The 25546-nt window shown below is 42.9% G+C and overlaps 1 protein-coding gene across 3 annotated transcripts in view; it reads left to right on the top strand.

The window, feature by feature from the left end:
• The first annotated feature begins 21650 nt into the window (after window positions 1-21650).
• Window positions 21651-25546, top strand: part of FGD5 (FYVE, RhoGEF and PH domain containing 5) — an 85950-nt gene continuing 82054 nt past the window's right edge. For all 3 annotated transcript variants that reach the window (XM_062008689.1, XM_062008690.1, XM_062008688.1), the window contains exon 1: window positions 21651-21796. In XM_062008689.1, the coding sequence (XP_061864673.1) occupies window positions 21784-21796 (13 nt within the window). In that variant the 5' untranslated portion in view covers window positions 21651-21783. The remainder of the gene's footprint in view (window positions 21797-25546) is intronic.

Genomic DNA, 25546 nt, shown 5'->3' with positions numbered 1-25546 from the left:
GTTACTGAAGGTAAGCAAATCTCCCTTCATGCCTTCCCTGCATTATCTTTACTTAGGTTGTGAGAGAGAAGAGGGGCAACCTGTTGTTTGATCCCAGTCATTTCTGAGACCAATCAGGTATGAACTGGAAACCTGAGCTTAAAGATTCCAAACTTCCCATCCCTCTCTCCAGTTTTCCTGCCTCCATTGATCCCTGCCTATACAGATCACACACTGATCAAGTACTGCCCCCAACATAGTTTGTATGAAAAGAAAAAAAAAAAAGCACAGGTCTCCAAGTTTTGCCTCAATATAAGCACACATTAACTCACACCAAGCAGGCAGCCAATTAACCGAATCACAGAACGGTTACTAAGATTCTGGCTGTAAAAAGTACATCACTTGTTAGCTTCTTGGTTTTGCTGGTTACCCATGTTTAGTATCAAGAATCATAAAAAAACCCCTGCCCAACACATTTTAAAATGCCAGCTAATCACTGCAAATGTTACAGCAGTAGAAAAGAAACCCAAGCAGCCTGTAACTTTTATGGGCTCCTTTGACATGTTTGTGCCTAAAATAAATCACCCAAATAAAGGTTTTAATTCCACATTAGTGGATACAGCAGTTTATTGAGTTTATGGCTGATGTTTAAGCTTTACAGATGCTTAGTATTTCAGGGCTGCAACAAAGGATGTGCTGAGCACAGATGTTTGCAAAGAGCGATAATGGGATAATAAATTACTGCAAGACAAACTCTCAGTGCTATAGAACTACTGCTCTTATTTATGGAGAAAAAATATCTTAACACATTCAATAGTAAGTTGTCAACAATGCTTGGTGGTGCTGCAGTGGGCACAGATACAGTGCACTATACCTGAGGACTAAGGGATAGTTTTGTCATTGTTCAAGTCATCCTGGTGAAGGCACTTCTTCTATCTGATTCTTTGAGTTTTCCTTTGCTGACAGCCCCATCTGAAATGTGATGACAAAGAAGTAACTTTTGGAGATGGTAGAGACTGGGAAGGAGCTGAAGGAGTTGTGTTCCCCCTTGAAGGGCAAAGGAAAGCAGTTAGCAGTTGTCACATCACCACAACTTCCTGGAAAGTAAAGTCTGGGGAAAAAGAAGGGAGTTTTAAATAAATGGGATGGATGGCTCCATCAGCAGCACTAGATCTGAGTTCCTTGAACTTAAGATCAAACCAAGAAAATTAATTTTAGGTCTGTTCCTAATTTCTGCCTCTCTTTCTTTCTACCACCTGGACCCAGTGTGTTCTTGGTCTAGAGTAACAAAACTAGAAAATATTCGCAATACAGACCTGGAGTTCACAGCACACGCTTGTCTTGACTAACAGCATTTTGCCTGCAGGCTTTGCACCTTTTCTTGACAGCTACAAGTAAACATCATGTCTACTTTTATGTCATTCATACAAGTCAAGAACATTTATTGATTCTCTGTTCATCCACGCATAGTTTTGTACATTCAGTATGGACTAGCTGGGACAAGCAGGGAGTCCAAGCAGCCTCTGTAGTATGAGGCATGCCACTTCTCACAATCACCTTCCTGCACATTGGCTGTTTTCTACCAGATGAGAAGAGGAATGCGAATTCTTCTTGCAACAACTATATTGTGGTACATGCCACCTGAGCACATTCCTCAGCATGCCTCTGGCAGCTGCCAGAACTCAACACACTCTAATAACTCTCAGACCCATACAGATTTTCTGGTTTTTCTTCTTTCTTCCCAGGAGTTTTTAAGTGAATCTGATGGAGAGGAAGGTGAAGAGAACCTCTCCATGAGCACTGGTTTGCTTTGCAGCACAATGTTTCACTTCAGCTCAACAGCATTCTGCAAAGACCTATGAATACCACCAAACTATAGCAGAGGCAGCAAGCATAGTTAAAAAGCAAATTAACCTTTCTTTTTCATTTAGAAGACAGAAACTCCCTAGGAGACAATTGCATTCAACAAGCAGGGGGGAAAAAAAAACCAACCCAAAACATTAGGAGCAATCAACCTTTTATGCCAGGTTCACTACTTTCCAGTTCCTGTAAGACAAAATCCAACAATCGAAAGAGTTTTCCTGTCCACCTACCTCACAGACAGGAGACAGGGATGTGTTTAAACGCTGATCTACTATACAGGAACCTTCTTCACGTAATGACAGAAATGTAATTTATACATCTGGGTCTTACATTCCCACCATAAGTGACTGAGAAGGCCCTCAGGATGGGAACACAAAGACAAACCAGTCCTGTGCATATGCTGCTCAGACCCTCTTTCCTCATACAGAGATTTCCCTCCTGAAAGCAGAAAGATGTGCAGCCACTCTAGAGTCACAAGAAGCAAAACACAACAAAGTAGGGGGTGGCTCAAAACACCAGCATCGGCTGGTCCTTCAATAGCTCTTAAGTGCAAGCAAATTATCTGTGAGTCTTTTGGCATGGACAGCAAGTGGTGCTAAAGGGAATCTTCCAGCTCTACAGTAGCTACAGTCAAGCAGCCTCCAGGAAATCATAGTCATTGTTGCCTATTTTAGCTGATATGATATATCTCATGCCCAAAAGAGAGAGACTGGAAGCAGGCATTGCAAAGCCACCACTGTCACATAATTTTTTAATGAAGTTCTTAAGTGAAGTGTTTGTTTTGCGGGAAACGCACAAATTAATAATTTCCACTTTTTCCCATCCTCCCTCTACAAAACGTTGCAGACAAATTGGCCTTTTTCAATAGAAATCCCTTTAACCAAAGTGTTCCGAGCAGCTGTTCTTGTGAATAGAGGCCTGAGATATCAGGCCATAATAACAAAGTCTCAGCCCAAAGGCTGTTAAAATCTTGTATGCAGCTTAATGTCCGTCTCAGCACAAATATGCAGAGGCTGAAACAACAGCATTACCTTGCTATGTAAATATTTCAGCTCTGCAATGGAGGTAGCCAGGGAGAGGGCTTTCTCAGAATTCCTTACTAGTATCTTGTCACATAAGCACCTAAATCTTACCACTTCCTTTGCAGGTGTAAGATACTTTGTAGGTATGTAATTATTTTTGGTGCGCCTTGCAAATATCCTGAGAGAAGCCTGAATTTTCTCTTTAGTTGATACTCTACTAAAGAGAATTGGTGCAGAAAGAAAGCTCAGTTTCTACAGTTTAACATATTTTTCTTTCTTTTGCCTGAGAAATTTTAAAGCCAAATGCCTCATTATAGTTCTCTCACTGGAAAAGTAATACAGCATCGGTGGACTCACTCCCAGTCACAGCTATCAACCCAGCTTGAATGTCTCAAGCTGGGCACTCAGAGCCAATTCTTAACCCACAGAAGTTTTGAATATTTTAAAATATATCAATGCAATTTGCCATTTGCCTAAAGACACTGCTACAATTTATTTGTTCATTATTCATTGGTGTATAGTACTCTGAGGCAGATTGCACATAAGTGCAAAGCAGAATCTAACAAAGGAAGGAATCAGCTGCAGTTGTCCTGGCTCTTTGCTACTAAAATCTGATGACAGTTTTACTTCTGCCACACATCTCATTATTTAGCTTATAAATTCACGATTTCCACTGTAATCTTGCTATGTCTTGGCACAAGTGTAGAAAAAGCTTGTGCTGAATCTGAGCAGTAAATAACTGAACTAGCAATCATGAGAACTAATGTCAACACTTCCATGACCATTTCATAGTGCTTTGTGTTGAACCAAGGCAGGAGATCTCCGTTCTTTTATTAGCTCTCCCAAGAGTGATAGGACTGTTAAAGTTCATCTTCCTCTTATATGATTTGGTTTCAGAGATTTGGTTCCATGGGAACCAGCCAGATTAGAATAATAAAATAACAGTAAATTGCTTGTGGCAGAAATTGTGTATAAAGTCCCTCTAATACATTCAGTCTCTGGACAGCAACAAGAACATGATAACTGAATTAGACTTTTAACAAGATTTTGATGATTGATGAAGCAAATACAACCTTTAGAACACAAATTTCCCTCCCCCCTCATCACGTCTGAGCTGTCAGTAGAGAAATCTGGTCCACTTCCTTCATTAATTCATCTCTCAATTTATGTATTGCCTTTCACAATGTTCTCATTTGCCACAAAATTGGCCGACCCAGCTTATTTTGTTCTGGCATTATTAAAATTACTATTACCATTGCAAATGCTTCCATGGGAGATAATATTAATAATGGTCTCTTCCATCAGATCCTGTCAGTTCCCGGGGTGATTAATATTCCTGCCCGCAAGAAGCATTATATTATTTAGAGAGAACACATTGCTTGGCTCATAGGCTATTCTTCATGGTCTGTGATGAGTGCATTGTGATTTGCCATTATTGCCTTACTGTTTACACAGCTTGTGATGTCTCATAAAGCGGTTAGGAATGAGATGAAATTCAGATAGAGTCAGATCTAGGAAATTAAAAAAACAGACACAAAGATCTTCAGGTTGTTTGGCCCAGTTCCTCCCCCACATCACATCCCCACTGACTGCCTTGTGATCCACTCTCACTTTTATAATACAGTCTTGAGTGGAGGAATCCATATTTTGAACATATGCTGTTCATGGAGATTATTCCTGAATGGTCAATGAAAGGTGCACTTTAATTTATACAGATTGTATACAGCACATAGGTTGATCAGCATGCTGCGAAAGTAAACCCAAAAGCAAATGTTGTTTCCACAAAGTCTAGCCTGTGTCATAAATAATGGACAAAGGTGTGTGGTTTTTCAGTCTGGTCTGAAACAAATGTCCTAGAAGTTTGAAACGGATTAGCTCTAAACATGGGCTTTATCTCTGACATTCCAGCTAACATGTATTTAAATGCTGTACATCTCTTGGTAGTGTACCTGCATGAGAGTTCATGGTATTGAGTCCATGTTATCTCTTCTCCATAAGGCACAGTAATGCTTTCAGGTTGGTGTCCAGCAGAAAGGCAGATGGTTTGCCCTGTACCACTGTCTTCACAATGCCATAACTCCATGCTTGCAAAAATAATTTAATAATCCTTTTGGGGGGAAACAAACCTCCCCAAGAACTACTTACACAGACTATCCATGCATAGAGAGCAAACAGGGAAGAAAGCAGGTCAGAAATGTGCAGTTTTAGAAGGCTTCACATTCTTTCCTGTAAATGTCCATGAAATAACTTCCTTTGTTTCACAAACCCATTTTACCAGCAAAGAACTGCTAAAAGTGTATGTCATACATCTAGGAAAGGGAAGGCCACCAAACAAGTTCCCTGGTTTCTCTTAGTGCTGAGTTACTGTTTGTTAACAGTGCTCTCTTTCAGCTTCCCAAAGACCTCAGTATTCTCTGTTGGGTGATAATTTCAAAACTAACTTTCAATAAAACAACATTCTGACTGAATCAGAGAAAAGGCAGAGAATCCAACCATGATCTCATTTGTTCCCATCCAGCAGTAGCCATAAAATCATCAACTGCTCATTTCTATCCCTACAGATGGTAAAGAAAATAAAGTTTTGGTAGAAGAAGAAAATTAAAAGATTCCATAAAAAGATGACTAAACAAAGTGAGCATTAATGACCACAGGATAGTCCTCGTTGTTTGGAGACTAAGGTGACAGACTTGCATGAAAACCTGCTTAACTAAAAAGTCTCCAATACTCAAAGGTTGCCATAGACATGAGTCTGCTAAGCCACTCACCAGGAAGCAGGAAACCTTTGGTGTGTACTAGTTGGGTGCTCTGGCCATCACTCGTGAACACTGGCAGGTGTTAGAGCTTTCAGTGGCTGGGCTGCTTTTGCAATTAAACGATGCTCCGTGGTCAGCTCTCTATAGGGTCATTTTACCTTCACAACTTTTCCAGTTAAAGCTTTGATAGAAAGATACTTGATGGAATCATCTGCTTCTGGAAAGGAGGATCCAAAAGAGCTGGCCAATCATGGGTCTAGGTGAAGCATTTCTGTTGCTAAGATGTAAAGGACTAATGATTTGGTAGTTACTAGTAAACTCCACAAAATATCAGTTTCGCTATTTGGAAGAACTCCCTGTTCCATCTGCGCTTTTTCATAAGACTACTATAAACACAAACACCAGAAGCCAAGAGAGAATTAATCAGTCTCTGGATCTTACCTCGAGGTAGGTACACGCTTTTTCCAAGGTACTGAAAAAGATAAATGCGTACTGAGAAACCTCTGATACAAATTGGTAATAGAAAAGCTTAGTTAAATCACATAACCATTCAAAGACAGAACCCCATCTGAAATTATTAGAAATCAGAAGGGTGGCTGCATCTTATCAAGCTTGTTATGAAAGGTCTCTGATGAGCTAGAAAAGTATGAAGTCTTTCTTTTCTCCCGCGGCTTGGCTAAATGACCTCATTATGGAAATCAAACCCTCTTCCAGCCAGCTGTTACCATTTCGTCCCCACCCCCATGCTTATCTCCTTTGAAGTTGAGCAGAATGCAGAGATTTCCATAGACAAATGTGAGCTCCCCGTGCTCTCCCCTAGCTAACAGTGTAAAGGAACAGCCTTCCTCTCATAACTTTAATCTTCAAAACTGGACTGTAAGCCAATGAAACACAGGCTTTGTGAGGTTGTTCAGCAGCCAGGTCAGACAGAATACAGTAAAACAGAATATGTATCAGCTACCAGGACTGGCCACTTAAGCTGATTCCACCAATCAGTAGTTTAACTGAGGTCTATTACTCAAAATCTTGTAATGATATGAACACAGTCCTGGGAAACTGCTTGAAGACAAACACGGGGCCAGATTCTTTTCTGGTGTAATTCTGGTGAAGCTATTGGGAAACCTGCTGAGAATAAGCATGTCCTGTTAGGACACAAGACCTGTGTACTTGCTCAGTGGCAGTTATTCACTGGAGGGCACCTGATCTTTCCAGAAGGTTTACAGAAGGATTTCTGTAAAGCTCAGGACTGGTGTTATCCAATTTGCCTATTACACATGCATCCATAGTGATTAAGGACAAGTTTCATAGTTTCATTACTGTGGTAGCAAACTTTGCAGGACTACATAGCATCCACTAAGGATGGAACTGTTCCCTCTCCATCCTTGGATCCTACTGCAAAGGACAACTTTGGTAGCTAGGCTGCTATAAAGAAAAAGCCGTGTAATTCTTTCCAGGAAGTGCCTTTTCGTCATTCTGCCTTCCAGGGAGGTGGTAGAAAAATTTCAGGATCTTACTCCCAGTATAAAAAAGGATGGAATGTACAAATGGGCAAGAAACTCAGTTGAGCAATGGAGTTTTACAGGTAGATCATATAAATCAGAGGATTTGTAAACTGAAGAAAACCCTGCAGTGAAAAACTGTGGAGACAGAGATAGGAGTGCTGAATCAATGACATGAAGCAGAAGACAATGCATGAATTTGAAGGGGACAGGAGACAAGCAAGGAAGAGAACTACGAGCTTTGTTTCACGCAAGCCATGATGGGAGAAAAAGTGTTAGGGTTTGGGTAACTTTTCTATCTGAAGAGACAGCTAAAAAAAATTCCTCGAGATGTTTTTTTTTCTGCAAAACCAAGTTACAGTTCCCTTTTAGCATTCATAAATAGCCTAAAATCTTGTTTACAGTTGTAATTTCTATGTGATGGAGTTATTGTCAAAGAGATTAGCAACTCCTTTCAGTTCAGAGACATTTAAATTTAGCAGCAGGAAAAAGAAGTTAGTTGAGTGTGGAATCCACCCCTGCTGGTCCAAAACAATCAGAAACAGGAAAAAGTAATCAAAAGAGAGTTTTAGTGAGTTATAGAGCTATTGTTTACCGGGGAGGGCTGAAAGCCTGAAGCCCAAGCCTGGAGGACCTCTATGACCCTGCACTGCCTCTTGGTGGCAAAATATTTGCTTGAAATTACGTCAAAACAACACAATGTGTGTGTCCGAAGGCCAAGGCAGGGGGAGAGGGGGAGGAGGACATGGGACAGGATGGACATTGAGAAAAACAGTGGAAACTCCCTGAGTCTCTGAATGTACTGAAGGCTTTCCTTGAAAAACAAGGTGATAAACAGCAGCTGTATTTGTACATTCAAGCTAACATAGGCAGTGCAAAGGGGAAGGCTGTATCTGCGGACAGCCCAAGAAACAGTTGCAACCCTTTGCTTTGCAGTCACCAAGCGCCAGGGAACTGCAGGGCAGGATCCTGTTGGGATGTAAGGACAAAGGGGGCAAGTGCCCATGGGAAGAGTGGGCTACCAGTTCATGTGCAAAGCCCAAGACCCTCTGTGACCAGCAGTCCCCAGGGTAAAGAGATGCAGCAGTTGCCTCACGAGGCTATCAAAGTGAAAGCTTCACAGGGGTATGAGTAAGCAATTTTGGAGATGGGCTGAAATCGGGAAGATAATTTTTCTAAGCAAATAGCTGTGTACAAATGCTGGGATTTTGAGGAAAGCAACTTCTGTTGCTTTCCCAGAACTCCCTCTGAGGTATAAAAAAGCACATTAACTCGGTGCTCAAAAGCAACAGGACAAATGTACTGTGGTACTTATCAGCTTTAATCAGTAGCATGTCTCTGCAAGTAGCCTGCTACACCTGCCTGGTTAGGGCAAGACAGTACTCCTCTCTGCCTGTCCTTCCTGACTTCTTTGGTGGAAAAATCTCTCCCAAAATACTCATGATTTGCATTTAGTGCAAGCCATGCTCCAGAGAATGGGTAGGAACCCCACCAGGCTTCCCAAAAGCAACTGAGCAGGAGGAAGTCAACAGGTATAAAAATAAGCAAAAAGATGAATGTTTCCCAGGGAAAACGGTCATGTGAAAATGAACACAGACTTTCCCCAGAAGAAATAGCAACGTGTTCCGTTACCCACTCAGACAGCAGTGTCACTGTTGACAGAGGTGCAAGATGCAGGCTTAAGTTATGTAATATAATAGATGACCTGCTCAGCCACACACTGCATGACCCAGAGAATTTCTTACCAATCCATCAGAGTAATATTCCTAACACAACAATCTCAGTGGGGTACCAGCCAGATCCTTGGGAAAAATACAATACACATGATGGTCATGAACTAGCTGTCTATCTAGGCATTTGCCACCTGCCTTTTACAAATTGCAGTCATACCAGTTGGAGGCACCAGCCACAGCTTTGCAGAAATCCAAGAGAGTCCCCGAGCGAGGGGACACGTTTCTCACACTGGAGCTAGACAGAAAGCAACTCACAGCAGCTTCCAGGTTAACAGTCCCCAACCTAATTTTGACTCTTCCAACACCCAGCTAAAAAACAAGCTTTCCCTTTGCATATCACACCCTGGCCAGCATGATGTCACTAACAACCCTTAAATTTTGTAATTACTGCCACAAATAATCAACTGAAGAAGACAGATGAGAGTCAGCTGCCCTATAGGTAAGATGAGAGTCAGTTGCCCTATAGGTAAGAGGGAATGCTATTAGACACAGTACTCAGCCTTTAATACACACACACACACACACAAAAAAAAATGCTGTTACTTTTTACATGTTTCACCAGACAAACTGTCAAGCCAGGCAAAGTATTTTTATTTTGCCACCACCTACTACACTATGAAGAGGTTTGTTAAGCTCCTAGATTTTATTTCATTTTTACCTTTGTTAAAATTCCAAATAGCAGTGTTCTGTCTGCACAAAATCATTTAACTGTGCATACAGCTTTCCAAGGAAATGCACAACAGTAACTCTGTCGAAAGTCATATAATTTTCTATTCACTTATATCACTCCATCAGGACATCAAAATATTTTCATTAGATAGAACATGTAAAGTCAGGCTGCACATAAGAATTTAAAAGCAGGAAACACCGATAAAAATAACTTTCAAAGTGGCCACTAAAATTCAGACTCTTCAGCTTTTTGAAGGGCCAATTAAAGGTTTTAGTGCAGTAAAAGCACCTACAGCTGCCAGGAGAGCTATAGACACCATTTTTGCAGGTCAGGTTCAAATGAGCTGAGGCTGAACTCAATGAAATTAAAGCACTGACTGCATCTGAAAATTTCATACACACTCAAAACATGTTTGCTGTTTACATGCACGCACCCGATTTTGTAGCATGTGTGCAGCCATGAGCAGCACTAAGATCTACTAAGGTCTTGAAACACTATACATAACATCTGTAAGAGTAGTTCCATTTGGTATATCTCTACCATATATATTAAGAGAAAGTTTACCTTGATGTCCTGAATGTCTAAATAAGACCCAAGATGTTTGTTGCAAGTTGCTCTGTTGTAAGTACAATCTACAAGAAATGCAATATAAATGAACTAATATGACACAGTTTCTCAGCTGTTTAATCTGGAGAAGAGGAGATTGAGGGGTGTTCTTATTAACATTATAAATATCTAAAGGACGAGTGTCAGGAGGTTGAGATATCCATCTTTTCTATAGTGGCTAGCAGCAGGACAGGGGGTGATGGGATGAAGCTGGAACACAAAAAGTTCCGTTTAAACATAAGAAAAAACTATTTCACGGTGAGGGTGAGGGAGCCCTGGCACAGGCTGCCCAGAGAGGGTGTGGAGTCTCCTTCCTTGGTCGTCTCCAAGACCCACCTGGACACGTTCCTGTGTGACCTGATCTAGGTGACCCTGCTTCTGCAGGGGGTTGGACTAGATGATCTCTAGAGGTCCCTTCCAACTCCCACCATTTTATGATTCTATGATTCTATGCTGGTAACTTCAGGTCCATTTCTGAACTTTGAATCAGATGATGGATTTGCATAGACCAATACCTGTAAGAACACCATGTCTACATACATGAACAGAAGCCTTATTACAACCATTCTCAATGGTTTTGGCACTACTTTTCAAAACCACAAGCCCTCACAAGCACTAGTTCAGCTGTCAATCTGGAAAATGCCGGGGTGCCTCAAAATGAAATGCAGGACACCAGTTTGACCTTTGTAGCATAACAATATTTATGTATTTTTAAGCTAGCAGAAAAAATAGCTGTCGCTTCCTTTCTTGATGAGGAAAACATGTTTTGCCTTGTCTTATATCTGTAAGCAAAACTGGATCTGGGGAAAAAAAGACATATAGTAAAAGGCACAACTAGCCTCACCTTCCTCACTGGTCACTCTCTCCTGTAATTGTGTAAAGCAAGGAAGTAAAAGGCTGGTAGAGACTGGAAAACATGTTTTTCTTTCAAAGTCCATCCGCAGAAATATTTATCAGTTGTTGGCAATACACACACACAAAAAAATACTGTTTTCTTAAAAGCCAGAAACAAATTAGTCCTTTTTTCACTGAAAAATAGAGGATGTTTGAAGTCCCTGCTGTGAAAAACAAGGGTTTTTATTTGCTGCTTTTGGTTTGTGGGGTTTTTTTTTACTGTTCAGTAGAAATCATTAAGGTCTTTTGCTGCCCAAACTTGCAGTACTATCCAGTATATTTTAGCACTCAGGTCAGTCGCAGTCTTCCTTCTGAAGGGATTTCACCAAAGCTCTCCCTGGAGAAGACAATCTAAAAACCCACTCATTTATTCAGTTGCTCTAAATAATTGGCAAGTAGAATGATCAGCCAAGGACAGGTACATGGGCAGAGACAGGCTGTCTCCACACCATTCGGAGCAGCTGGAGCAACAGTACTCCTGGCAGACTGTCCTCACATAGGTCCATTTTGGAAGGAGCCACAGTGGGGGTGGTCTCCATAGAATACATCAGGTCCACAGTCTAGCCAAAAGCCAAACCTCAGACCTTGCCCTAGCATAATGAAAGCAGTCTGGCAGGTGTCAGGATCCAGTATATTCTTTTGAGTGTATAAGGACATCATAAACTAGGAGCTAAATCCCTAAGTTCACAGCGAATCCTAGAAAGACAACCTTTTTCTTCCCATACTCTCTGGCTCCCTTTTCTCTTCAGCTAGCAGTAGGCAAAGTTGCTACCAAATCAAACACACTTGTTTTCTGAGTCCTGCCACACCAGTGCTCACCAGGATCTGCCAAAAATTGACTTAAACTCTTCTCTCACAAACGGTTGCCCAAGGAAGAAAAAAAAGGCAGAACAACATCGTTACTTTAATTTTCCCACTTCATTTCCTCAGTGCCTATTATGCTGAAATCACAGCACTTCATAAGACTACGAAGAATCTTTCATTATGGCAGGAAGAAGGACACTTAGAAAATACGAGCAGATGAAAAAATGTCCCAGAGCCGGCATGACCTTAATTTTAATGCCTTTGTCAAAGAAGTTTGCAGAGTACTCCAAGAAATTTACAGAGACTACCATATCCGCATTGCAATGAAGTGGAAGTAATGGGTTAAAACCACGCTGGTACACAACTGATTCCATCACTGCTGCGCTAACTAAGGAATACAATAACGGTCCACAGACTGATCATGAAAAGGTCTGGTTCAGCCTCAGCTAGAGAAAACCAAAGGTGTCCAGGAGTGATAGAAACCCCAGTGAAATACTGTCTAGCTTCTTGGAAAAAAAAAAAAATCCAATCCCCTGATTTTAGGAATTCAAAGCACTTTTAATCATATCGAGACTATACCAGCTAGTGGGTGTTTCATAGTTCCAAACAGTCTAGAAAATGGTGCATGGCAGGGACATTTGGGAACACACTGGAATCTCTTGCTTACATGCATTGAGAAGGGATAAAGGCAGCGATGACATAGTCTCATTATTAGAATCAATTACATTACTGGAGAAGAAGGAGCAGAGGGAAGTTGACCGCTTCATAGGCATATGAATAATGAGGTGTTAGTGTGTTGTACCTATCCTTATAAATCAAAACACTTAAGGAAATGAAACAGTTTCTAATAATGTCATTTGATTAAACTGTGTCCCTCTTTTTCTCTGCTTGGATCAAAAGGTGGACTCTGGGATCTCTGAATTAGATTTAGAGGTATCACAAATACCAAGCATATATAATAATTGTGTATCTTGTCACTTCAGTCTTCCATATTAGAATGCCTTCAGCTGAACTTTCCTTCTCTCCTTTTAATACCCTGTCACTGAAGATCTGAGTCTGGGATTGGCGTGTAGACAGGATAGAAGGAACACAAGAGTGTAGGAGAAGCTGCAGTATGACTCTGTTCTTTATCAGATGATAAGGAATAAATAAAGTTTTTTATTTAACAGCTGCAGGAAGATCTTTGGACCTGACTTCACCTTATGTTTGACTTGAAAGGCAACAATGACACAGATTTATGAGAAGACAAATTTTGTTAATTCCAGGGCTCAATACTTCTCAAAGAAAGTCAGCAGAAGATACCTCCTCTACTTTGACAAAGTGGTTGCATAGACACTTTCTTGTTTTGTGCACATCTTCTTCCCTCGGTGATGTCTAAAAATGTTCAAAATGTGTAACTGGGGACTGATTCATTTGGGAATAGTATTTACATGGCAGCTGTGCCTACAGAACAACAAAGAACTGCTCTAAAGATCTGAGACACTCAGATACTTGCCACAGAGAAATCTTGGTGAAGTCTGAACCTAACATAAAAATTGGGAATTAATACGATCTTTACATTCTTCAACTGCTCCAATGACTTAGAAATGCTTGCTAGAGGCAAAGCCATGCCAGGTAGACGAGAGAGATGTCAAGCCTGATGCTCCAGATGAGCAGCATACCTGAGTACATTGGTTCCATAAGGCTTCCAGGCATCCCATGTTGCTTACTCAGCAAACTATGATTAATATTGGTGGGGCTTCTCTCCATACATACCAGAGTCCAAGAGTAAACTGAAAAAGTTAATTGCCTGATTTAGTGAGAAGTGAACCAGCATTGCAGGAACGCCTTATACCCCTCCTCATATGTACTTCCATTTGAAGCACATTGACTTGCACTGCAGCCAGGCCACAGAGTAACACCCTGGAAGCTGGAAAACACTTGGCCTGCTTTAGACATGTAAGAACAGAAAAAAATGGCCTTCACTGCCTATGACAGAGACTGAAGAAAGAAGGAGGAAGATGCTCACAATAAGATTTTTTTTGGCATTTCAGAACTTCTTCATCTTGGTTTTGGCTCCAGGGGACAAACATATATAAAGCAGTTTATCCCAGAATCCAGGCCATTGTGAAAAATGTTTCCATACTCTAATCACACTGCTTTTATATTACCTTTCCTCAAGCAGCATGACAGAGATAGGTTTACAGGTTTTTTCCCCTAAAGAACGAGTCATGGAAACAATGGTCAACTGGAAACACTGTTGCATATATTCCGTTGTATGTATTGTTGTATATATTCTTCTTATCTTTATAACTAGGCTAAAACAAGAAAAGGTACATCCAGCTTATATTTAGCTTAAAACCTACTGTTTCTTCACCTAATCTCGTGAGGGGAACAAAGGTGAACTTGTCTGCTTCAATCTAACAAAATAAATTGTTTCTTTCAGCGAACTTTGCTTCTCCCCTTACAGTGAAAGGACGTGCTTCAGTTTGCACTAAAATCACAGGAAACTTAATGGGAAACCCTTATGTTACAAGGCCTCGCTATCCACTACTGGCAAAGGCATTCAGGTGGCCTGGGTTACAGCAGTCATAAACCACAAATCTGTAACAGCTTGACAACAGCAATATGTAGCAGATTACCAAAGGCACAGACATAGGCAAAACAACTAACCTGGATTCTGAAACATTTTTTACTCCAGGATCAACAGCATAGCTTGCTGGCAGGAAATAAGATTGTTTGAGGGGATCCTCCCCAGTACAACTCTCAGGAAATATTTAGTGAGAAAAGAGCTGAACGCAAAGGAAAGGAAAACTGAATACAGCCACATCCTACTGATCTATTTCCTTAAGCCTGAACACTAAGAGAGATACTCCAAAAAACTCTGTTTTATGGGTGGAGCAGATAGAGACAGCTCTGTGGCTTTGCATTTGCTGTGAAAAGGTGATCAGTAGATAGAATTTATGAACAAAGCAAAAAATACAAACAAGGTTTCTCACTGTTTACTATTTTCACCTATTGCACGTGCTTTTATTCTGTTGGGTGCACTTTAATGCCCTACCAGATACTGCAGACCTCCATCATTTCTTAAAAGAACCCAGAAAATTTGAAGTTTAAAGACAAATTTCTGACTGTGCGTATCAATACAGAATTACAGAAGTTAATATTCATCTCAGCGACTCTCCACTGGCTCTGGTAGCAGTGGTCTTTCAGTGATACGAACTGACAATTGTAAGCACGTGTTCTTTCTTCTCCAGAACTACAATGGACTGTATTCATAATATCGAGAGAGGACATGTAAAAAACCTGGGAGGGTGACAATGTTGCCATATTCAGTCACCTCTCCAAGGTGAAGGTGGAGGGAAAATATTACAAATTTATGATCCAGAGGCTGCTGACACAGAATCAATATTTAGTCATGAAGATGAAAAGCATTTACAAGTGCTTCAAATTGATAGGATTATCACCTGCTAATTAATACCCAAACTGTTTAGTGAGGCAGCCAGCATCGGTACAGAGGAGTGGGAGCAGTGGTGAACAGAGGGGCACTTTCCAGCCTTCAGAGTAGATTATGCCTTGAATTATAACCTATTACTGTATCCCTTATGGCACCCCAGTGGTTAACAGAAGCCTTCTTTGTCCAGGGGTTGCTGCGGAGACGGTTCCTGTACCTCAGGAAGCAGGGAGAAGAGAAGTTTCCTGTTTTGAAGAAGGTTTAAGAACTTTTTTCCTCCAATCAGGCAGCAGATGCCTGGGCAGGAAATGGAGAATGCAGCTGTTAAGCCCCTTTGCAGGTCAGTGGCTGTGCTAATCAGTGTAGCCAAGGTTTACCATAGCCAAAAAGGCCCCAGTGATAAGGGGGTTGCAGAGTTAAGGGGAGGACTTATGGAAGGTGCCTGGAGCAAGACTGACACTGGAGCAAGATCAAAATAAATCCAAATACTGAGAGGAAATGAACATTCGGCTTCCTCCCTGGGTGTACCTCTCGCATAACACACTGTACCCAGCACATGGCCCTGACAAAAACGTGGCATGTAATTAACTGTTGGGGTTCAAAACAATACTCAGAGGTACCAATAGTCATTGCTGCTGTAACTTGTTCTTTCCTTGCTGACTCACAACCAAGAGAGACTTGCGTGTACTGGGGACATCAAATGGTCCTTTATTGGTCCTGTCATATGCAGAGAATCAGCCAAAATCTCTCCAGTTAAAAAAGAGTTTTCCCCTTTTTCAGATGAAATTTAACAAGTGTTTGCTGACCTCCAGGAGTGAAATTCAGTGAAGTTATAACTGCTATTGATCTTGTTTATGCCCAGTCTCAGCCTTTTCGACTCAGTGCATAATTTTTCTTTCACTGGCATTACTTTTACACGTGCAGAACATTTGACCCTCAATGGTATTGCTCCTCACTTACACTTTCTCCCTTTGAGTGATGTCTGCCGTCCTTTGCTTCCCATCTCACAATTTGATTCTCTGTTTTTTCCTACAGTGCTTTATGTAACAGACAAGTGCCTGAGAGGGCGCAAAAGGATGGAGAAAAACAAGACAAACTGCAGTAGATAAATCCACAGAAGTGTATCTTCAGCTGTCTCTCTATTATCAGTATAGCTCTACTGACATTTTGCAAATCTGAGCACCAAGTGCTTTGGAGTGCAGGATTGTCACATCCCATCGAGTAAAGATAAAACGTGTTTCTGAACACATCCTTGCCCAAGCTAAGTTACATTAAACAAAGCTTTGCATGGGTAAGACATGGGCCAAAATTGAGCAAGGACTTGAGAATTAGGCATCTGGGCAGCTGAGAAGGAAAGAAAATCTCCATGACAGCGAGGAATGAGTGGGCCCAACTGTGGCATTGTACAAGCTCTCAGATTTTGTACCATTGCCCACAAATACTCTGGGGTTTTGTTTGTTTGTTTTTTTAAACAAAACACTAAGCAATAGAAATCTCAGAAACTCAATACATCAGAGGTACCTAGGTGGCACCATGAACCGGCATAGAAGCATTATAAACCTTCTTCCTGAGAGGACTGATGCTCTTGTAGGGGCCCTTTACAGAAAATGACAAGTGAAACAATCAGATGTTCATTTAATTAAGTGAGAATTAAAAACGTATTTCAGTATTTCACAGTTGTATTCCTTTGTATGGAATGCAAACACAGACTAGTCTCCCAGGAACTGACTACGCTATCCTTCCAGCCTCCCTCTCCTAAAGCATTCTGAGGTCTGTATGTGTCCTTCAAAATCTGTACACATCCTTCAAAACCTCATGCAGTCTGTGAAGAACTCCCATAACCAGATAATGGACAACACGTTCTCAGTGTTAGTTATGAATAAGTGGTAATTTTAATCCCTTTTCTCTTATTGCAAAAAACGAGAACTGGCAAAAAGATTCTACAAATTAACAAACTGCTGGCACAGGAGAAAATATTTCCTAGCTGTAACTCTCCTATTCCTCTCTTCCTCTCCACTCCCTTTGTATTTGTCGTCACTTGTCTTCTCTTGCCCTTCGATTGGGACGTAAACTCTTCGGGGCCAAGACTGTGAGTTACGTTTCAGAGGTCCTCTGCTATCAGTTTTGATGTAAAGAAGAACACAAAGTCAAGTGAAGACAGTGAGCTATCAGAAAAGTTACATTCATGCTCAAAAATAGGAAGAAATTATCTCTTTATACAGGAAAGTGTTGCATTGCACAAAGATGAGGAGAAAATGCTGTCAACTTTGACACAAGCAAGCTTCACTTTAGGACATTTTTAGTTTAGATAGTCAAGGAGCTCCTGGAAGGGTCAAGAAGTTCCCAAAAGACCTGACAAGTTTTGTTTGAATTAACTGCCATTTGTATTTCCTATGGATCTCTACTCTTGGGCTTTACCAGAACAACAACAGCAATGAGTGCTGCTGAATCACTTCTACCTTTCCTGTGGTTTCCTGGATGGCATGCAACCAGCTAGAATAAACCAGGAAATATCAAAATAGCATTAAAGCAGGTGCTTTCTCAGGTAACTAAGACCAGATGCGTGTAAAGATTTGTAAGGCGATGTTGGTTTCTGAAGTTATACTTACTAGGAACTAGGAAGTTTAGTTCAATGTCACTTGCAGGGGCAACACCCACCTCCACCCTCCCCACTGTATTCTTAGGATTATGCCAGAAAATTTATTTTCGTAAGGCTACTGCCACCAAAACATTAAAAAAGAAACTCCAAAACCTGAAACCCAAATGAAGAAGAGACAGGAGGGTAAAAGATGATGAAAAATACATCTGCTGAATTGGGACCTATAAGCCTAGAATGTTCACTTGAGTTCTAAAATTCATCAAACTTACTAAATGAATAGTTGGATTATGTTTTGAAGGAAATCCTTTGTTAAAAATGTTCTTAATAATAAAAAATTAGTTGGGATTCTTTAAAAAAATGTATGCTTCCTTTATTTCAGTGATTTAATAATGGAAATAGATGTGTTGAGCTCACTTCTAGTCATTTAAGTCACAGATTCTCCCTGGGGAAGACAATTCTGTGCTGAACTCTGCTTCAAGGCATGTTTTACATGGTACAGCCTCCACCCTTCAATAGGCTTCATTGCAGTATATGTTTGCGAAACTGGAGATTCCTCTTTCATCTGCAAAAGTTTGATTTGATCCTTCAGCATCTCCTAAACATTCTCACATGCATTCACATTCTTATTCTTTCATTTGTAATACAGATCATTTACCGATATTTTTTGTGGGGGTGACAGAATGAACTGACACACTTTTTTGTACTTAGGGAAATGGTCTAGTGGTCAATAGGGCTGGGACAAAGGCTGAATTCCATGACCTTAAAGGTCTCTTCCAGCTGAAACGATTCTACGATTTCAAGAGGTTCTTTTATGGTTCTTATTTGGATGAAGCTATAAAGCTCCTAAAGTTTTTCACCATTTCAGTAGGGGAAATTAAACCCTGGATTGCCTTTTAGACTGACAATAAGGAGAATATCACCTTTTGCTTACTAAATATACTTTTTATATTTTTTTACATAGCGATCACTGCATAGATGTTTGTTTCTTTTTCCCTGTTGCATCCAAGTTGTAGCTTAATTGCCCATGCAGCAGAGTGTCCTCTGGAGCCCAAAATTAGTCTGAGCCACTCAAGAATTTCTTGGTGAACAGCAGAATATCTCATAGCAGTGCACATGTTGCATTTTTCACCAACACAAACCGGTTCAAAGTTCAAACCAATCAAATCAGATGAAAGAGAGGAGTCAGCGAATCCTGGAGGTACCCTGGCACCCTGCCCTTTGCAGCAGGAAGCAAATTTGAGAACAGGCAGATAGGAACTTGTGGGAAGCGCTCATCCTTTCCAGAGCTGGGTCACAAAACTAATCACGGGTAATGCTTGCCCCTCAGCCAGATTCTGAACTCCTGACAAAATGCTAGGAGCAGCTGGCGTCCCCTTGCTGTTAAATACAGGGTTCTACTGGACTGTTTAGCTCCTTTCACAGAAAATGAGAGAAAGTGTCATTCTTTGCTCTGTGAAATCTGTCATTAATTTCGTGGTTGGGATCAAAACCTATGATGTAGCCTAGTTCCTTGCCCTAGAGCAGCCCAAAAAAAGAATTTTAAGTGCACATTAGAAATAGCACAGCAATTACAAGGCTACCTAGTCTATTTGCAGAATCTATTTCAAAAAGGCTTTGTTTTGCTAGTAACATATTTAAGCAACATTTCTCTCCTATGTTTCTATGTATGAGAAAACTCTGCTACCTAGACTATGTTTTTCAGGTTATTAGGAAAATTCCCCAAATTCTGACACTCGGATTTATTGTTTGTTCTTTTATGAAAATGCTTCTTTCCTTCCTGCTGCCCCTTCCCCTACTGCATTAGTATTTTTCAGCTGTTTAACCAAAAGGCTGTCCTCCTTGGAAACATTTAAGGAGATTTTTCCTGGTCACCTTCACCACGTTTGATTTTTTCACTTGGACTTTCCTTCTCATTGTGACACGTAAACTTTTCCCTCACTTTGCAGGACCCTGAATATGTATTCCTGAAGCTGCTTCAAATGATGCTTGCTATTGACATAAGTTACTTGTGCTGATTGACACTGACATCGAGGCTGCAGCTGGCTAGAATTAATCGGGGACCAGTACGTGAAGATGAGAGAAGGCCAGATGACTTGCTGGTCATAGGTGGGCCAGAGAAGCCCCATTCATTCCAAGCAACGAGGCACGGACCAGGCATGTTATACTATTAGGGAATATTTAGGTTTTTGCATCTCCTCATCTACGTCAGTCAGAGTGGTGGTTAAAAAGCTGCTGCTGTGAATTTATGCATCTCCAAAACCCTACAGGTTTGCAAATGCTTGTTTAGAGGTGCAGTAGTGCAACCAGACAACCAGAACTCAGCATTCTTGGATGCCATCCTCAGTGGGAGACTCAAGTCCACAGAAAGAAGGGTTTAATCCCCATTTCCCTCACTGCTCACTTTCTCTCTTCAGAGGTCTGTGAACTAATGTGCAGCCAATCAGTCATGGTGAGACAGCATTGAAAGGTCAGGAAAAAGAGCTTTGACTATACTGCAGAGAATCTGCCAGCAGAATGATTTTTACTTATTAGGTGCTTTGCAAAAGCAGAACAGCATCTAAAATAAGTTGATCTGCACAGTCCTAGGAATAGTCTTGATCTCTGTTGGATTCGAAATGTCAAAGCAGGACCTGACTGCTTCACACAGCCCCCAGCCTGGACACTGGACAATGTGCTGCTGCCCCACCTCCCTAGCCTGTTGCATGCAGGGCTCTGGGATGGCTACGAGCAGCAGTCCTGCCTGGTAGAGGAATGTCCCTCGAGATCCTTTGCCAGAGAAGGATATTTGCTTTCTTGCGCGAGCATTACCATCTCCACTGGGAAAAGCGGTGGGGCTACATTATGCCTCCATCGAGAGGAAGGGGGCGATCCAACCCTGTCTGGGGGTTCGTGCTGCTGCCTGCCCAAAAGCAGAGAGAGGCACAGCCACAGGATGCTTGTGTTAACTTCACTGAGCCAAGAGACGGTTTATGGGAGAGAAGACAGCACTCTGGAGCTGTCTGAATCTGCTCTGAGGAAGCGTGGTTTGTATGCGAGGGATCGTCCTGGCTACCCTGCATCCAGACACCGCTTCCAGCAGCAGGTGCTGCCGCCTCCGCAGGGATGCTCCGGGCCAGGGGAAAACGCCCGGGGCGGAGCGGGGCGGGGCTGGAGGGTAGGGAGGCTTCCCCGCGCCTCGTTCCCGGGGGGTTCCTAGGCTGGGGCAGTCGTGTTCCACGGCGGAATGTAGCAAGGGCGGGGGGGGGCGAATAGACTGGGGAGGATGGGATGGAAGCGAGAAAGGGAGACAGAGGAAGGAAAAAGATGAACGGGGAAACGGAGAAGGACGGATGCCGTGGATGCAAAGGAGGGGGAATGGAGGAGATATGGAGGGAAGGGAAGAAGAGAGGCAGGGGAACGGAGAGACGCCAAGAAGGGCGCAAAGAGGGTCCGCGGCGATGGAAAGAGAGCGGGGAAGACCAAAGGCGGGCACGCGAAAGGGGGGACGGAGGAGAGGGCGACCCGCCGCGCCTCTGAGCGTTCGCGCCCTTGGGCACCCGCATCGCGTCCCTCAGCCCCCGCCTACTCCCGCGCCGCAGCAGCCCCCGGGCGGCGGACAGACCCTGCGCGGAGCCGCCGCGTCCCGCCCGGCCCGGCCCCGCCCCGCCCGGCGCAGCCCCGCGCGCCGCCGCCCGAGCGGGGCCCCGGCGGCCGCCTCCGCCCCCGACGGGCCGCGCGCGGGGCAGGGCTGCCCGCCCCCGAGCCGGCGCCGCCGCCCGCCCTGCCCGGCCCTGCCCGGCCCTGCCCGCCGCTCCGGCCCGGCCGCCCCGCCCGCGCGCCCCGCAGGGGCTGTAGGGCCGGGTGCGTCCGCGAGGGGCGAAGGCGGCGGCGGCCCCGGGACCACGCTCCGAGCGCCCGGGGCAGCTAGCGAGCAAAGTTGCGGTGGAAGATGAACAACGCCGGTAAGTGCGCGGGTCCGCCGGGACGGCTCTCCGCCTCTGGACATCTTTTCCCCGGGGCCGGCAAACGCCGGGCGGGCTTCATCCCTCCCTCCGGTACCGGCACCTCCCTTCTTTCGGGCCGGCGCACCCCTGCCTCCGGGCGCAACGCCACCGGGACGGCACCCCGCGTCCGGACTCTGCTCCTCCGGGGCTTGCAGCCCCCACCTCCCCTCCAGGCACCTCCGTCCAGGGCCGGCCCTCGTCTTCCCCTCGCCCGGGCGGGAGCTCACGGGCGCCCCGCGGGCTCCGGGGCTGTACGTGCCCCATCGCGCGCCTGTCCGGGACAGTGACAAGCAGCGAACCCGAGCGAGACGGAGGAGTCCAGGGACAAGCACACTGGCAGATCGGAAGGGCTGTGCTTGCCGAGGGACGCGGTCCTGCGCCCCCTCTTCCCTTGCACACACTCAACCCTTCACAAAGCCCCGAGGAAATTTAGCGTGACTTAGTTTCTGAAAGTCTGTTTTTGGGGGAGGTAATGTGGAGTTTTTTAAGAATTTTCTCTCCAAGGCAAACTCAAAGCCTTCCTACTTCCTGCTAACTTCCCAGATTTTTTCCTTGCTAGAAGCTGGGAAGGCGTAAGAGGCAAGATGAGAAGGGAACGGATATAGACAAGATGTTAAATGGTTAAACATTAGAAAAAGTCACTGGAAATTTTAAGCAAACTTTAACTGCTCCATTAACGCTTTCTGATTTTTAGGGGTGCGGTATGTGTGTAAAAAACATAATAACCCAGGAAACAACTATTACTAACTCTGGAGATGTTTAGAAAAAATGTTATACTGCATCTAGAATTAAAGAGGAAGAGAAATAATCCTTTTGTGTTAGCGCTAAAATTTTCCACCGTGTTTCCCTGTTCCAGAAGGTCAGTGTTGCTGGGTACATCATGAAGCCCAGAGATTTCACTGATAACTTGCCCTATAACTGTCATGTGTTGGGAAAGTGTGAATCATTGTTTGCCAAAGCACAGGAACATAGGATATGAAAGGATCTTTTAGGTCAAACCCAGTCAGCACATCACATCACAACTCCAAGTTTAAAGCAAAAAGTTCTCTTTCCCCTTGAGTGGGGAGTGAGAGATTCTTCCTATACAAAAAGTGGTGACATTCTATTTTCTGATCCTGTCTGGACCAGACTCTGTCCCTCCCAGGAGATAAACGCATTTGAAAGTTAAGTGAGCCAGCCAAAAATTGCTTTAGCCATGATGCTCCAACCTCCCTTTCTTCATCTTTCCATTATTTAAAACAGACTTGCTTTAATCTGGCCCCGTTGTGGAATTGCCTTTATCCATTTGTAAAGACTTGAATTCTATTAGCAATTTTTGTTTTTCAAGAATGTAGGACTGAATGCGACTACACTACCAAAAGCAGTGCTCATTGTTACAGAACACGTGGCTACGTTACTACTTTCTTTAATTCATCAAATTGTATCTTAAACCAATTTTTGGGCCTATCTTCTGCTATTCCTCTCACAAAACTGAGAACCTTTTACCATTGCTAGTTCTTCTAGTTTCCAGATTAGATTCATCACCATTTATTCTTGTTATTACATTGTCCTTTGCTTAAAAATAGTTCTTTTCCTCCCTTGCTGTTTACCTCCAGGTTGTATTTATAGAGCACTCGTATCCCTTCTCAGCCTTTGTTTTGTGCATTCACACAATGCAAGGAATGTCTCTCCCATCAGCGCAAGGCAGAACTTCCTACTGACTGAAGGAGAGGGGCATTTTTAACAGCCATAGTTCAGGGATCTGTATTAGTGATCTTTGTATTACAGTAAGTAGTATGTAGCACCAGTAAGCAGAGTCCTGTGTGCAGGTATATATGACAGTCTTGATTGCACAGACATTAAAATAACAACAGAAAACAGGGAGATGGGATTATCCTCAGAGATGCAAAATTGATAGGAAAAGAAAGACGAAGCAACACACCGAAGGTCAAAAGAAATCTGTGGTAAGAGACAGACTTCCATCTCCCAGCCTCACATACAGCCTCCAGCCTTTTAAGTACTGATTTGTTCGCCAGGTGCTGAAATGATGCTGCTTATAGGAAGAATGAACAGATGTTAGATTCCAGATTGCTCAGAGGTGTAGGCAGACTACGTATTCTTTCAGCTGCTACTGAATGTGATGCAGGAAAAGCTGCCATATGTACCTGCCTGAGAATTTTAACCAACATCTTCTTTGGCTCAAAGGAAACAATATACGAAAGAACAGGTGATTATAAGCTATCTGCTGCAATGTGAACTTTCTGTTCTGAAATCACAGCCCAATTGGAAACATCACAAACACAGTTACATTAAAAAGAAATATATGCCAGTGCTTTAAATCCAAGATTATTTGCCATGCACATGTAGTTTTTCCATTGTTGGACCCTCCAGCCATACCAAGACTTGTACGTACAGTCTGCTAGTCAGTGAAAATGCTAGAGAACTTTCAGGATCGAGATTTTTTTGTGTGTGTTGAAATTAATCCTTTTCTGATGATACTATCTTTAGACTTTTTTTCCCCCTTCCTCAGCAGTTACTCTGTGGGATGTTAGGCTGTTGTATTACATTTACAGATGGCTGCAATAAAGTTCCATAGTAAGAGAAATTTGTAAGCTATTGATCTGGTATCCCAGTCACAATGCATTGACCTAATCATAGAGGATGGATTCCAGTAACTGTACAGAAGAGCACTGTAGTTCTCCAGAGTAGCATGTGCTCTGATAGCCCAGCTGCTAATACTTCAAACAAGATTTGTAAGAAGACACAATTCCCATGGGATAGTTACTACTGACAATGGGTCTATCTTCACACTACTGGAACCTTCTTGTTATATACAGAGTATTTTTCATCAAACATTTGAAGAATGTACACTGATAAGACAGAATAAATGTTTTTCAAAAGCATCATACTTATGCAGAAGCTGAAATATTTTCCTAACTGAATCAGGTGTTTAAGAGCCAATGACCTGCTGGCTTGAACAGGACCTCAGGTCTCAAGTACCTAAAGCCTCACTTCTTAGAAGACACTCAAGTGTCTAATTCCTGTTCAAGTCAAAGTGAGAGCTGAAACTGAAATCTGGACTGAGGTCCCATTTGAAAGGAAGACTTGCACATCATTAAAAAATCCTACTTTCAATATCTTTTCATAGAATCATAGCACTGTTTGGAAAAGACCTTTAAGATCATGGAGTCCAACCTCAACATTGACCTCATGCTGCCAAACCCACCACTAAACCACGTCCCTCAACACTTCATCTACGTCTCAAATATCTCCAGGGATGGTGACTCGACCACCTCTCTGGGCAGCTTTTCCGGGGTTTAACACCACTTTCAGTGGAGAAGTTTTTCTTGTTCTCCAATATGAACCTCCCATTACACAACTTAAGGCCATTTCCTCTTGTCCTGCCACTTGTTACTTGGGAAACCTACTCCCATCTCACTACAGCCTCCTTTCAAGTGCTTGTAGAGAGTGATAAGGTCTTCTCTGCAGGCTCCTCCACACTAAACACCCTCAGCTCTCTCAGCTGCTCCCCACGAGACCTGCGTTCCAGACACTTCCCCAACTCCAGGGCCTCAATGTCCTTCTTGTAGTGAGAGCCCCAAAACTGAACACAGTATTCAAAGTGTGGCCTCATAAGTTCAGGGTACAGGGGAATAATCACTTCCCTGCTGGCCACACTTTCTGATACAAGCCAGGGTGCTGTTGAGCACACTGCTGGCTCATGTTCAG

Source organism: Colius striatus, chromosome 15 (assembly GCF_028858725.1).
Source record: "Colius striatus isolate bColStr4 chromosome 15, bColStr4.1.hap1, whole genome shotgun sequence".
NCBI lineage: Eukaryota > Metazoa > Chordata > Aves > Coliiformes > Coliidae > Colius > Colius striatus.
Note: the sequence above shows the minus strand (reverse complement) of the source record. Positions and strands in the feature narration are given on the sequence as shown.